Consider the following 14,573-nt stretch of genomic DNA (forward strand, 5'->3'; position numbering starts at 1 on the left):
GTGCTGCTGCTGCCGCTCCTGCTGCACCTGCTGCAGCATTTGCACACTTCATTCTTTCCCACGTGCTGCGCCTGCTGCTCCCGCTGCAGCTGCTGCACCTGCTGCAGCATTTCCGCACTTTACTCTTCCCCTGCGCTGTGCCTGCCTCGCCTGCCGCCCCTGCTGTGTGCGCCGCGTGCTCCGCGTGTGCTGCTGCTGCAGCGCTGCTGCTGCAGCGCTGCCGCTGCTGCTGCTGCTTGCTGCTGCTGCAGGCAACGGCTACGTGGACGACTACCATGGTTACGACTTCGAACGCGGCAGCGCAGACCCCATGGACGAGCACGGCCACGGCACCCACGTGGCTGGCATCGTGGCAGCTTCGGCGAACAACGGCATTGGCATTGCAGGTCCGCAGCCCAGCTAGCCGCTGGCTAGCTCCACAGCTAGCCATTGGCTAGCTGCCCAGCTGGCCCCTGGCTAGCTGCCCAGCTAGCCAGCTGGCAGCTCGTTCTCTGGTCTGGCTAGGTAGCGAGACAGATGCCTACACAGCTAGCTACCTAGCTACCTACACAACTGGCTGGCTAGATATCTAGCTAGCTACCTAAATAGCTACCTAGCTAGCTACCTGGATAACTAGGTGGCTAATTGCTTCCCTAACTAGCTAGCCCACCAGCCACCTACACACACAGCTGGTAAGCTACTTAGATATCTAGCTGGCTAGGGACCTAGATAGATGGCTAGCCAGCCAGCTGGGTAGGCGGACACTAGGCTAAGTAGCTGGCGAGCTGCGCTGCAGCTGCGCGTCGGGCTGCGCTGCGGCTGCGCGTCGGGCAAGTGGCTAGCTAGCGGGGTGGTGGGCAGTGAGCTAGCTGGCTGGGGGGCTAGCTGGGGCCGCTGCCAGCTGCATGAGTAGCTAGCTGGCTGCACGTGTAGCTAGCTGCTGCCAGGTGCATATGTAGCCAGCTGCTGCTATTTGCATGCGTAGCTAGCTGCTGCCAGCTGCATGCGTAGCTAGCTGTAGACACAGCCAGAGGCGCTTCTGCAGCTAGCCATATAAATAGCACCGCAGCCGTTGCGGCAGTTTGGGCATTGGCGAGCTTTTGCACTTTCTTGAGGGGCTCTTTACTTGTTTTCATTCCTTCCATGCATATTTGTTTATTCCTTTTGATGGGAGTTTTGGTAAAAAATGTGTATTTCCTAGCTTTTGAAGACAGATTTGTTGCTGTCTAAATGCATTTGCCTGCTACTCTTTGCCTCCTCATCTGTGTGAATCCGCTGCTGGGCCCGCGAAGAAGGGGCGCAGCAGCAGCAGCAAGCAGGTTGTAGCGCGCAGAGCTCTGCTGCTGCTGCTGCTGCCACAGCCGGGCCCAGAAACATGCTCCTGATACTGCATTTTCTGCTGTTGCTGCTGCGGCTGCGGTTTGCGGGTTCTGCTGGTTTCTCTGCCTCTGCGCTTCGGCAGCTGGCCCGACGTTAGGCTGTGCTGCTGCTGCTGCTGCTGCAGGCGCGAACTGGCGAGTGAAGCTGATGCCTCTGAAGTTTGAAAAGCGCAGCAGCGCCGCGGTGGAGGCCATTGCCTATTCGCTGCAAATGGGGGCGAAGATCAGCACCAACTCCTGGGGCTTTTCTTTCAGATCCGAAGCCCTCAGATTGGCTCTCGAGCAGGCCGAGGCCAAGGGCCAGCTCTTCGTTGCTGCAGTCGACAACGCGGGCGCAGACAACACCACGTACGCGGGCCACGCCGCCCTGCTGCTGCTGCTGCTGCTGTGCTTTTGCTGCGCTGTTGCTGCTGCTGCTTCTGCGGATTCTGGCGGCGCTGGTCCTGCTGCGGCTGCTCGTCAGTGCTGCTGATGCTGCTGCTGCTGATGTGGATTCTGATGGTGCTACTATCACTACTGCTGCTGCTGCTGCTGCTGGTCATGCGGGTTCTAACGGCTCTGCTGCTGCTTTGCACCAGTACTGCTGGTGCTGCTGTTTCCGCGGTACTGTCGCCGCTCTTGAGGTGTCTTTTCAAGCACGCACTGGCTGCTGCAGCAGCTGCCTCTATTGCTCACGCCCCTGTCCTTGCCGCTGCTCCGTTGTGCTGCCACTGTTGCTGCTGTTGCTGCTGCTACTGCATTTAGGGCTAAGGATTTTCCGCCTAACTGGGGCTACGACTGGCGCACTGGCCGCGGCTTTAAAAACATGCTGAGGGTTGCCAATCTCGCGCCCACGGGCAAACTCTCTACTTCCTCCAATTACGGTATGCAGCAGCAGTGCAGCAGCAGCAGCTGCTGCGGCTCTTTCTGCTGCTGCTGCTGCTGTTCGTCTTACTGCTGCTGTATTGTTGCCGCCGCTTTTTTGCCGCTGCCTTCTCGTGTCGCCGCTGCTGATGCTGTTATCGGGCAACTACCCTGCGCGTCGCCTGCCGCGGCCACCACCACCACCACCACAGCAGCAGCAGCAGCAGCAGCAGCAGTAACAGCAGCAGCAGCCTGCGGTGAGTGCTTCAGGAAAGTACAACGTGGACCTGGCTGCCCCGGGCACTGACATCATATCGACTTTGCCTGCGAGGCAATTCGGCGATAAGTACGGCTACAAGAGCGGCACTTCAATGGCGACTCCTCTCGTTGCAGGTACTTTTGAACATTTTGTTTCTTTTACTTCATCTATTTCATTTATTTCTTTAATTTTTGTTTTCTCTTCTTCTTTAACTCCCTGAGAAACTGCCTTTTGTCAACTGATTCAACTTTTTTGCTGCTTTCCTGATTTCCTCTGCCCTCTTTCTTCTCCGTTTCCTCAAGTCCATTGCCTCTGGAGGCCCCAGCTCCAATCTCTCCTGCTGGGCTGCCCCTGACCCCTTGAGCCCCTGCAGCAGCTGCAGCAGCTGCTGCTGAAGCTGCTGCTGCTGTAGCTGCTGCGGCGACCTTAGGCGCTTCGGCTCTCTCGCGTGGCATTTTTTTGCTACTGCCGGCCAGCCCCTGTTCTGGCCGTCGGGGCCAGCTGTTTCTCTTGTCTACTTCATTGTTGTTGCTGCTCCTTCAGTATTTTATTTGTATCCGCTTTTGGATGTCTCTATCTGCTTCTTCCTATTTCATATATAGTGTATAATATAGATAAAGATATAAATATATATATATATATTGTAAGCCCGAGAGCCCGCCCAGCCGCGGATGTCGCTTGTGTGTGGTTGCCTTTGGTGCTGCCGCTGCTGCTGGCGCTGCTGCTGCGCAGGCATTGCGGCGCTGGTGTGGGCGGAGCGGCCCAGCCTGACGGCTGCAGAAGTGCGAGACGTGCTGCTGTCGACAGCAGCGCCGCTGCCGCCGCTGAAAGCTGCTGTGGCCAGCGGGGGCACTGTGAACGCACATGCAGCTGTGGAGCTGGTGCATGCATTGAACCAGCGGGACATGGGGCTGGAGGAGCCGCAGGCTGCTGCCTTTGCCCACTGGCAGCAGCAGCAGCAGCAGCATCAGATCCAGCTCCTTCACGCGTCCGCTCCCGCCCCGTCTGCCAACGCCGGCGACGCCGCCGCAGCAGCAGCCATTGCTGACCAAACGCTACCCCCGATACCGTCTCCCGCTACTGCTGCCGCTGCTGCTGCTGCTGGGCAAATGACGACAGACGGGTACGGGTACGACGTAGCAGCAGCGGCAGCAGCAGCAGCGCCGGGCACCGGCTACGTCTACAACGTCGTGATCCCCCCTGAGCCCGTTGGCGGCTCCGAGAGCGCACCCCTGCCGTCGTCACCCGATACGAGCAGCATCAGTAGCGGCAGCAACAGCAGCAGCAGCAACAGCAGCAGCAGCAACAGCAGCAACGAAAACATCAAGGGATCTACAAGCGCCGCCAGCTCCCCCATTAGCTTCTTCTCGAGGCTACTGGACCCATTCGCTCTCATCGCCCGATTTGTAAGAATAGACACAGACCTGGCACGCAACAACTAGCAGCACAGCAGCAGCAGCAGCAAAAGCGGCAACAGCCAGCCACACCAAGTCAAGCCCCACACGACATCAGCGCAAGTAATAGCAGCTGAAGCAACACCGACACCGGCACCCTCCACCGCCCCTGAAGCTCCACCACTACCCACCAGCAAATGCAGCCGCGGCAGCAGCAGCGGCAGCAGCTGCGGCAGCAGCAGCAGCAGCAGCAAATTCGTGGCCTCAGCGCGCCCAATCAGGCGCAGCCTCCGTGCGCGTCACTCTCTGTGCGGCTCGCCCTCGCCCATGCTCAGGAAACAGTTGCTGCGTGTCCTAAGGCCTAGCTAGAAAGTTGCAGCTTCTGCAAAAAGCAATTATTTAAAGAGCACGAAGTGCAGCACAAAGAAGATGCCCACATTTAACCAGCACTTGCCTTCCAAAGCACTGCCTGGGCGCGTCTTCCAGGACCAGTTCAGACCCACCAACGGCAGCAGCAGCAGCAGCCGCAGCAGCAAAGACAGCCAAATGCCTTAACACCGTTGCAGCCCCGCGACCCCACAAACTGGGGCCCCACACTGCCAGGGGGCCCCCTGGGGCTCCCCATCGCAGAGCCCCACATGGAGCCCTGCGGAGGCTCTTCAGCCACTGTGCCTTCAAAGGCAGGCAGGCTGGAGGGCTTGGGTCCCCGGGGCTGCTGCAAAAGGAGGCTGCAGCAGCATGCAGCAGCAGCAGCAGACCCAGGGCGCCTGCCCAGTAGTTCATGTTCGCTGCTGTGCGTTTGCTCCTGTTTGCTGCGGTGATGCTGTTTCTGCTCTCCTCTTGCCTAGTCGCCTATGTGCGTCCTGCGCCTCTCTTGACTTATCTCTGGGTATCTAGCTATGTGTGTCTGCCCGCTGTGGCTGCTGCTGCTGCTGCTGTGACCCCCTGAGCCCCCAATGCAGCACCTGTTTCATAGCTCACTGCCGCCACTACACTAGTTAAGTGCAGCTCCAGTGCCACGAAGTTCAGAAGCAGCATTAGATAGCAACACAACCTGCTGCACAGGCTCCCACGCAGCAAACCCCAAAAAATGAATCTGCGTCTGTTTTTCTGCTGCCGCTGCTGCTGCTGCTGCTCAGCAGCAATCAGGAGCCGCCTGCAGTAGGACCACAGGTGCTGTCTGCTGGCTGTGAGGCCACCAGCAGCAGCAGGACAAGCCACAGAAGCAGCAGGAGCCATGGCCCGCAGGCAGCGCAAACGGTGACAGCAAACAGACTAAACAGCGAACACTATCACTGCTGCTGCCGTTGCTGCTGCTGCGGCGGTTTCTTCGGATCGACATGCGTGCAAGCTGCGTTACAAGCACGGTCGCGACGGCAGCTGCTGCTGCCACAGCGGCAGCAGCAGCAGCAGCAGAGCCTCTTTCCCCTGCAGTGCAAAAAAGCACGCAGGGGACCCGAAGAAGAACGCAGCAACGGCTAGCTGGCGACAAAGACTGCAGCAGCAGCAGCAGGCCACTACTGCAGGTACCAACCCAAGACAAGAATCTAGTGCATCTGCATCAGCAGCAGCAACGCTGCTGCTGCAGCAACGCAGCAACGGCGGCACCGCTGCTGCTGCAGCAACGTAGCAGCAGCAGGCAGTGGAGCGCGCTGCCGCGGAACAAAATCGACGGCCAGCTCCCTCCTCCTCGCGAGCCGCACGTCAGACCGGACTCCTAGCTAGCTAGCTAGCTAGCTAACTAGCTAGCCAACTAACTAGCTAGGTAGCTAGCTAGCTATCTAGCTGGCTAGCCAGCTAGCTAGCCAGCTAGCTAGCCACCTAGGTAGCTAGCTGGCTAGCTAGCTAGCCACCTAGGTAGCTAGCTGGCTAGCTAGCTAGCCACCTAGGTAGCTAGCTGGCTAGCTAGCTACTCAGTTGGCCATACGAACGGCCAGCTGGTCCCCACGAGCAAGAGTAGCTAGCCAGTCAGCTAGCTAGCTTGTTGACAGTGAACCCGCGCATAGCTGTCTGAATATAAGCTAGCTGGCTGGCTAGCTAGCTAGCTAGCTAGCTGGCTAGCTAGCTAGCTGGCCAGGCAAGAGCATTGGCATTAAAAACCGGCATGAATTTAACTAACGGCTCTTCCAACGTCGAAAATAAAGCATTTTCCTGTTGCTGCTGCTTTATGATCGCCGTTGCTTCTGCTGTCACCTCCGCAGTAGCCCGTGAATTCCCCCTGCTGGCGTTCTCTCTGCTGCTGCTGCTGCTGCTGCTGCTGCTGTGCAGAGGCCGCATTTCAGTCCTGCGAGGCAACGCCGCACAGCACGGCAAGCACACTCCCTTTGTCCTAGCCACTAGCAGCACAGGTGCCAGCAAAGAGCAGCAACAAGAGCAGCAGCAACAGCAACAAGAGCAGCAGCAACGGCAACAAGAGCAGCAGCAACGGCAACCACAGCAGCAGCAACAGCAACCACCTGCTGCTTCGGCGACTTCGGGCTCTTGCTTTTGCGGGGATTGTCGCTGTCCTCCCCACTGCTATCGCTGCTCTCTCTCTCCCTCTTGCGCTTTCTGCTGCTGCTGCTGCTCGTTGCTGCTTCATCTTTCTTCCCTTTTTTCTGAAGTTTCTTGAGGCGCTTGGCCTCTTTTTTTGCTGCCTTTTTTGCTGCCTTTTGCTGCCGCTTCGCTTCTTTCTTTTGCTGCTTCTGCTGCTTCTTCCGCTCGGCCACTGCAGCACGAATGGTGGAGTCCATCATGAAAAAGGGCAGCTCCTCCTCCTCATTTTCGCTGCTGCTGCTGCTGCTGCTACTGCTGCTGCTGCTGCTGCTGCGGTGGCTGTGCTTGCTCGTGCGGCGGCGCTTCTTGTGGTGATGGTGACTCTTCTTCTTGCCCCCGCTTCGGCTGCTGCTGCTGCGCTGTTCTGCTGCAGCAACAGAGGCCAGGGGCTTAACCCCCGCTAAGGCAGACACACCACCTGCAGCAGCAGCAGAATCAAGCCTCTGGAAGCGGTGCGCATGCATTGCCCGTTGGAGCTGCTGCCGCTGCTATTACAACGAAAGTGTAGCAGCAGCACAGGGAGCAGCAGCAGAAGCTGCAGCAGCAGCTGCTGCTGCGAACGGCCACGGCCTACCTCTCGTGTCTGGCATCAGCGCTACAAAGACTTCCTCTTTACGGCAGCAGCAGCAGCAACAGCAGCAGCCACTGTGGGGTAGCCCACACCTGCACCCACGACCCAAGAATGAAACAGCCCCCAGTGGCTTTTTGCTGCTGCGGCGCAGCTGCTGCAGCACCAGAAGTAACTAACGGCAGCAGCCTCTAGCAGCAGCAACAAGCAAGCTCGCTCTGAGGACTTGGCAGACACTGTCGGCTGCTGCTGCTGTCGGCGTTGTGTTGCTGCGCAGGGTGTGAAGCTGCGATCCACTCTGTTCTAGCTGTGGCCGACGCGACGCGATTGCAGCAGCCGCAGGAGTAACAGCGGCAGCGGCAACAGCAGCAGCAGCAGCGGGGGTTCTTGCTGCGGCGGTGCGCCGAGAAAGTCAAAGGGCAATTTCGCCGCTAGAGAATGTGTTGCTGTCAGGTGGGCACTTGAAACTGCACAGCAGCTGCAGCACCTGCTGCCGTTCCCGTTCTCGCTGCTGTTGTTGCTGCAGTGTTCCTGTTACTGCTGCAGCGGCTCCCAGAACTCGCAACTGGACTAAAATGTGGCTCGTGTTTTTCTTTACAGTCTCGTGAGACCTTATCCATACCGTATGCATGCATGCAAAGAAGCATGCGTCCGCCACCGCCGCCGCAGCAGCAGCAGCAGCAGGCAGAGCGCAGCCGGCAACAGCAGCAGCAGCAGCCTTAGCAGAAACGACCCCACCACCCCCCAGCAAGTTCCACCGAATTGCAACAATATGATTTTTGCGCTCATAGTCACTACTGATTTTTACCGTGTGCCCGCTCTTCGAAGGCCTCAGAGCAACTCAAGCTGCTGTAACCCTTAGCAGACGCGGTTTGCTGCTGCTGCTGCTGCTGGTGCTGCGGCTGTTGCCCCTGCGTAAGGCTGCCTTCCGTCTCAGCTCAGAACAACAGTCTCATTCGCTGCTTCTTTACGTCATGCTGCACTCAGCTTGAGGGGCTTGGCCAATTCTGGGCCGCTGCCTCTGCCGCTTCCCCTGCTGCTGCTGCTGTAACCAGACAGCAAGTCGGCAGCAGCAACACAAGAGCAACGCACGCATTAAGATCACGCCCTTAGCAGCGGGAATAACTGCATAATCGGCAGCTGCCAGCGACCTGGTGACGGCAGCAACGGCGGCGACGGAAGCAGCAGCAGCAGCAACGGCCTCCGCAGCATCAAGGCCGATGGCGCTGCTGCGGTTGCTGCTCTTCAGCAGGCCAGCGCAAGAAGAGCGCCTTTGCTGCTGCTCTCTCTGTGCACCATCAACTCCACTTTATGGGTCAGGCAGCAGCAGCTGCAGCAGCAGCACCTCATGAAGGTCTGCAGCTGTAGAGCTGATGCAGCAGTGCGTAAAACTGCAGCAGCAGCTGCAGGTTGGTTCCTCCATGGAGGATACGCAAACTCCAATATCCAGCATCTGCAATGGAAACAGCAGCAGCAGCAGCAACTGCAACGGAAGCAGCAGCGGCGATAGCAGCATCGGCGGCAACGGCAGCAGCAGCACCAGCAGCAGCAAGGGTGCAGGGACCCCACGCACTTTGCGCTGTGCAGATGCTGCTGCTGCTATGGGCCTGCTGCCGAAGGGCCTAAACCAGCAGCAGCAGCAGCAGCAGCTAAACGGTTTCTCTCCAAGTGCCAGCACGGGCTCCCATATGGCGCCTTCGCCTTTTATGCAGCGGCCCTCCGAGCAGAAGCCTCAACTGCAGCAGCAGCAGCAGCAGAAGCAGGCTTACGGTATATCTTGCGTCTCAGGTTCAAGCGTCTCTGGGGAAAATGCAGCGCCGGCAATGCGGCAGCAGCAGCAGCTGCCACAGCAGCAGCAGCAGCAGTGGCCGCTGCAACAACAGCAGCAGGCGCAGCAGCACGGCCATTCAAGCAGTGCCCTGGAAGCATCTCGGTATTTCCAGCAGCAGTCTCTCCAGCAGCAGCCACCTCAGCAGCAGCAGCAGCAACAGCAGCAGCAGCAGCAAACAGCAGTCCAATCGAGAAACCCTCCTCTTGCACTGCTGGACGCTGTCGCCCGCCACCACCACCAACACAACAACAGCAGCAGCAGCAACAACAACAGGAACTTTTGGGGGGCTGGACTTTGCAGCAGCAGTGACAGCAGCGTCTTGCGGGGCCTTAACTCGGAAGCGCAGCAGCAGCAGCGGCAAGGCAGTCCGCTGCGTGAGAATGTGTTCCCCCAGCAGCAGAAGCAGCAGTGGCCATTCGCACACCAGAAACAGGTGGAGCAGCCGCTGCAGCAGCCGCAGCAGCTGCAGCACGGGCTGCAGCAACAGCGTCTGCAGCAGCAGCAACCGCGCGTGTGGCAGCAAACATTAACGGCTGCGCAAGCTCAGTGGGCGAAGCCTCGGAGGGTGTGGAGCACCTACAGCATGCAGCTTAACACCAACAGCTGCAGCAACAGCAGCAGCAGCAACAGCAGCAGCAGCAGCAGCAGCAGCGCCAGCAGTGGCAGCTTCACAGGACCTGCGCTGCGCTGCGCGGACCCGTCGACACCCCCTGTTCCCCACCGGCGGCAGCAGCAGCAGCAGCAGCAGCGGTACTGGCAGCAGCAGCAGTGCCACCGGCAACAGCAATATTCAGGCTGGCAGCAGCAGCAGCAGCAACAGCGGCTGCAGCAGCAGCAGCGGCTTCCACGGGCAGCGGCGACACCGCAGAGGCTCTCAGCAGACCCTGCAACATCTACTGTGCAGCAGCAGCAGCAGGGCTTAGGAGAGCTGCAACAGCAACGTCTGCAGCAGCAGCAACACAGCCACCAAGCAGAGCAACTCAATCCCCTGCAGCAATGCGGACAGAGGCAGCAGCCACAGCAGCAGCAGCAACCGCCGCCGCAGCAGCCAGAGCAGCAGCAGCAGGACTACTCGTGGCTTCGCGTGGAGTGGGGAGAAGACATACTCGACTTGCTTGATGCAGCAAACGCAGAGGTAATGTTGCTGCTGTTGGTGCTGCTGCTGCCACTCCAAGTGCTGCTGCTGCTGACGGTGCTTCCGCTGTTGCTGCTGTTCTCATAGCGGGCGACTTGTCATTTCTGTTGGTGCTGCTACTGCTACTGCTGGTGATGGGTGGAGAGCGTCTGCTGCTATTTGCCGTGCTGCTGCAGGACTTTGCGAGCAACAGCAGTGGGGAGCCGGCTGCAGCAGCAGCTGCTGCTGCCCCGAGTGCTGCAGCATCTGCAGCGCCAGCTGCTGGAAATGCGGCTGCAAACTCAGCAGGCACTTCCGCGGGAGGTGCTACTGCTGCCCGTAGGCTTAGCGGCAACAGCAGCAGCAGCAGGAAAGTAGCAGGCTGGGGCTCTGCTGCTGCTGCTGTGCTGCGGGTAGACCTACGCGACGAGCTGTGCGTCATCTGCTCAGAGCTGCTGCTGCAGCAGCAGGAGATCGCCTCACTTCCCACCTGCTGCCACCTTTTTTGCTTCGCGTGCTTATACAAGTAAGCTTGTTGCTGCTGCTGCTGTGGCTGCTGCACTACTGCCGTCCCACACAAGTATGTACGTTTGCTGCTGCTGCTGCTGCTGCTGCTGCTGCAGATGGGCGTCAATCAGCAGCAGGTGCCCGCTGTGCTCTACAGCATTCACTACCATTGTTCGCCGGCGGGTCAGTGCAGCAGCAGCAGCAGCTGCTGCTGCTGCAGCTGCTGCCAGCAGCGGCGGCAGCGGCAAAGCTACCAAACAAGAACCCTTTGGGACTGCTGTAAAGATGGACCCCAGCAATGCTGCAGTCAAAAGTGAGCAGCAGCAGCCGCAGCAGCAGCAACAGCAGCAGCAGCAGCAGCAGCAGCCGGGCGGCGCCTCGCTGCGTATTGTCGCCGCTTGCCAGCCCAAGCCGGGAGGCAGCAGCGCCGAAGGCGCAGCTCCAGCAGAAGCAGCAGCAACAGGAGCTGATCCTGCAGCAGCAGCAGATGCTGCAGCAGGGGATGGCTGCTTAATAGGCCTGCAGCTGGTGGAAGAGGTGCCCCTGCCGCCCCCACAGCCGCGGCGTCGGGGATCGGGATCGGGATCGGGGTCGTTGGGATCGGTTGGCGGGTGCGAAGTTTGCGGCCGCGACGACGACTGGAGCTGTTTGCTGCTCTGCGATGAGTGCGACGGCGCCTTTCACATTTACTGCCTTTCCCCGCCGCTTGCTGCAGTGCCTGAGGGGGACTGGTGCTGCAGCAGGTGCCAGCAGCAAAGAGACGCGCGCCAGCAGCAGCGCCAGCAGCAGCAGCAGCAGCGCAGGCAGCAGCGCAGGCTCAGGCGGCAGCAGCAGACAAACACGAGGCAACGAAGCGCCAGGAGGCCGCGCAGCAGCAGCAGCAGCAGCAGCAGCAGCAGCGCAGCGCAGGCGGGCCCCGCGCCTGGAGCAAGACCCAAGAAAAAGCTCAAAAAGGCTGCAGGTGAACGGGTTGCTGCTGCGGCTACTGGTACCAGCAGCAGCAGCAGCAGCAGCATTGCACACGTGGATTTCGAGGTGTTTGCGCACAACAGCAACTCCAGGCCCAGCGCTGCTGCGCGGGGGAGGAGGGTTGCTCGCAGCAGCAGCAACAGCAGCAGCAGCAGCAACAGCAGCAGCAGCAGCAACAGCAGCAGCAGCAACTGCCGCAGAACCCCCGTGCGCGCTGCACGTCGCTTGCGAGTCGTGAGAAGACAACGGAGGCCTTCGGTTAGCGCTACAGAGAGCTGCAGCGACGACTCCTCTGACTTGCGCGACTTCATTGTGCCCAGTAGCAGCAGCAGCAGCAGCAGCAGCGGCAGTAACACTGGCAGCAGCAGCAGCAGCAGCAGCAGTAGTGACAGCGATGGCAGCGACAGCAGCGATGTGACTTCTCCCAGCCGGAGTCTCGCGGCAAGCCGCAGCAGCGGAAGGAGCAGCAAGAGCACTAGCCGCAACAGTCGCAGGAACAGCGGCAGCAGCAGCAGCAGCAACAACAACAACCGGAACAGCAGTACTGAAGCTGGCCTTAGAATTTTGGGGACGCCCGTAGAGAGAAGACACCAACAGCAGCAGCAGCAGCAGGAACAGGAACGAAAACAATCTGAGCGAGTCTCACCCGTGCTGGGACCCTCAAGAGGCGCTGCAGCGCCAGCATCGAATGTCCATGTCGCCCAAAGTCCGCTGCAGCAGCAGCAGCAGCAGCAGCGCCAGCTGAGACAGGTAAATTCGCCGCAGCAGCGGCGGGGCACTGCAGTTCGAAACCACGGCGGCGTGCAGGCACTGCTTTGCCGTTATTTTGTCAGCCCAGCAGCCCGAAACGGGGCAGCCAGAGGCAGCAGCAGCGGCAGCAGCAGCAGCAGCAGCATCATCAGCAGCAGCAGCAGCAACAGCAGCAGCGGCAGCAGCAGTAGCAGCAGTGTGGCACGATAGGGGGGCAAGTGGGGCCCCTACTACCAGCCTTATGGCCATGTGAGGCCTTAATTTCCCCCAGGGCACTACGGGGGCCCCTGTGGGTACTGGGGGGCCCCCTGGAGCCCCCACTGAAGCGGACATTTGCTTCTGGCGCTATTTTAGCGGAAAATGAATTTTGGGTGCTTTCAATTCTTCTTTGGCGCTGCTGCTGATGGAGCGGTTGCTGCTGCAGCTCATGCTGGTGTAGTTCTTGCTGCTGTTGCTGCTACTGTTGCTGCCGAAAACTAGGTGCTGTTGATGCAGCTGCTGCTGACCTGTCAACCGCCGGTGCTGCCGTTGTGTTGCACCTTGCTGCTTCGCTGCAGCAAGCGGCGGTGAAGACTGAAAAGATAGAGGCAAACAACAAAAAGTAGTCCTCAAATTCTAAATTTAAAACACTGAAAAAGAAAGTTAGATCGAAAGGGGAAGCTCCGAGACCGGGAATTGAACCCGGGTCTTCCGCGTGACAGGCGGAAATACTAGCCACTATACTATCTCGGACTGTGAGGTACCACTCCAACAATCCTAGATAGCTCGTCTTTTTCCTTTTTGAAGTAATTTAATTATTAAAAATCCGAACAAATTGTCTATTTTGATTCAAACTGGTTCTTTCAAGCCGCAGATCGCGGCGTGGATTCTGTCTACCCCCAGCTTGGTGGGCATCGATGGAGTTGTGGAGGCATTGCAGACTCAGCCCTAAAGCCAGGAAGCAAAGTTGCCAATTTGTGCTTTTTAAAATTAAATTAACAATTAAAATTTATCTTCTGCAGACTGATGGAGTCGTGGAAATGTATAGGGCCTCCTGGCGCCACGACTGCGCCGGTGGCGTTGGTGGCCGCTGGTGACTGTGGGTGTAGGGAGAAGAGCAGGCGGTCGAAACAGCTCGTTGCTGTCTTTCTGCAGACTCTCTGTACTTAACAAATGGTATTTTTATTACAAGGTTTTCTACCAAGGAAGGTGAGCGTTCAAGGGAAGCCTGTGCTGTGGAGTTGACCGTGTGGGACACTTAGGGCCTCTACCGGCTGGGGGCCCCCAGAGCTCTGGCTGTGCGCCGGGGCTTTCTTCTTTGCCTATTTGTAAGCTTCTTAGGAGGGCATTTCATTTGATTTGTTTGAAATTTGTCTTCTTTGCTCTTCCCTCATTAAGTACCGAACTGCCCGTGCACTCTGGCGAGCCGAGGCAAACGCTTCAAAGACTGTGGAGCGACTGGGCCCCACCTCCTGTTCCTCGCCTGTCTTCTATCATTTTTCATCTAATTTCTCGGTTTTTTGTTTAACTTAATCTATTTTGAGCGCTTCAGTTTATTCTTCCGGGCCAAACCTCTTCTTCTGGCCTGCGCAGGAGGTGCCGGTTTGCTGCTCTGCGGGGGCGATGGGCACTCCAATGGAGTGTATGCAGTCTTGAGCACTTTTTGATTTTAAACGTAATAAAAGTGACTTAAAGTCACACAAGTAAACAAATAATACAGTTTTATGGGATCTGGTTTTCTCTTTGCTGCTGAAATGGCTGCGCAGCAGCCAGTGCAGGTGCTGGAGCTCTACAGCGGAATTGGGGGCATGCACTGCGGCCTCCTGCATGCCCAGAAACTGAGGCTCTTCAGGTCCAGACACAATTTGAAGCTCAACTGCTGCTGCTGCGGGGCCCCGCTGCCGGCCCCGGCTCCGAACACCAGCCCCAGAAGGGGCTCTGCGAAGAAAGCAGCAGCAGCAACAGCAGCAGCAGCAGCGGGCTGCTGCTGCCTCAAGGGCATTCCTGCCCCAGGCAGCAGCGGCTCTGCGCCGCTGGACTGCTACGAAGGACTCACTGCCCACAACATCCCTCTTGACGGCAGCAGCTACTGCGTGCATCCCCTGCTAGACGAACAGCCCCACACAGCAGCAGCAGCAGCAGCAGCAGCAGCAGCCCAAGCTGCTGCACCGCACAGCAGCAGCAGCAGCGGGGAGCTTCCCTTCCAGCTGGTTGCGGCCGTGGACATCAGCGACTCCGCATGCGCTGTGTACCGCGGGAACTTCTGCCGCTTGCCGCAGCAGCAGCAGCAGCAGCGGCCGGAGCACCAAGCTGCTGCTGCTGCTGCTGCTGCTGAGGGGGCCCTCCCCAAGTGCCTCAGCGCAGACATTGGCCGGCTGCCCCTGTCCTTCTTCCAGCTGCTGCGGGGGCCCCTGTGGCTGCTGGCTCCGCCGTGCCAGCCATTTGCCCGTCGGGGGCTAAAGGCAG

At 58.9% G+C, this 14,573-nt stretch overlaps 4 protein-coding genes across 4 annotated transcripts in view; 3 read left to right on the forward strand and 1 right to left on the reverse strand.

Annotated features, from left to right (window-relative positions):
- ETH_00009270 (subtilase family serine protease, putative) overlaps positions 1 to 3,902 on the forward strand; it is a gene marked incomplete at both ends in the record, with an annotated part of 6,147 nt that extends 2,245 nt beyond the window's left edge. Inside the window, 6 exons of the mRNA XM_013378207.1 lie at positions 90 to 186; positions 252 to 386; positions 1,484 to 1,706; positions 2,103 to 2,221; positions 2,472 to 2,594; positions 3,193 to 3,902. Coding sequence (XP_013233661.1) covers positions 90 to 186; positions 252 to 386; positions 1,484 to 1,706; positions 2,103 to 2,221; positions 2,472 to 2,594; positions 3,193 to 3,902 — 1,407 coding nt within the window. The remainder of the gene's footprint in view (positions 1 to 89; positions 187 to 251; positions 387 to 1,483; positions 1,707 to 2,102; positions 2,222 to 2,471; positions 2,595 to 3,192) is intronic.
- Positions 3,903 to 6,132: 2,230 nt separating this feature from the next.
- ETH_00009275 (uncharacterized protein) lies at positions 6,133 to 6,979 on the reverse strand (the record flags this gene model as incomplete). The annotated part of the gene is made up of 3 exons (XM_013378208.1): positions 6,133 to 6,138; positions 6,311 to 6,807; positions 6,964 to 6,979. The coding sequence occupies 3 exons, from the start codon at positions 6,977 to 6,979 to the stop codon at positions 6,133 to 6,135; spliced, it is 519 nt and encodes a 172-aa protein (XP_013233662.1).
- Positions 6,980 to 8,330: 1,351 nt separating this feature from the next.
- Positions 8,331 to 12,319, forward strand: ETH_00009280 (PHD-zinc finger (C3HC4 type) protein, putative; the record flags this gene model as incomplete). Its single annotated transcript, XM_013378209.1, has 4 exons — positions 8,331 to 9,923; positions 10,100 to 10,428; positions 10,526 to 12,128; positions 12,212 to 12,319. 4 exons carry the CDS (start codon positions 8,331 to 8,333, stop codon positions 12,317 to 12,319), a joined length of 3,633 nt encoding a protein of 1,210 aa, XP_013233663.1.
- A 1,542-nt stretch (positions 12,320 to 13,861) lies between these two features.
- ETH_00009285 (uncharacterized protein) lies at positions 13,862 to 14,490 on the forward strand (the record flags this gene model as incomplete). The annotated part of the gene is made up of 1 exon (XM_013378210.1): positions 13,862 to 14,490. A coding segment is annotated over one exon (629 nt), but the record flags the coding sequence as incomplete, so codon positions are not given.
- Positions 14,491 to 14,573: the final 83 nt, after the last annotated feature.

The sequence above is a fragment of the Eimeria tenella genome, genomic scaffold, assembly GCF_000499545.2.
Source record: "Eimeria tenella Houghton genomic scaffold, Eth_scaff78, whole genome shotgun sequence".
Taxonomy (NCBI): domain Eukaryota; phylum Apicomplexa; class Conoidasida; order Eucoccidiorida; family Eimeriidae; genus Eimeria; species Eimeria tenella.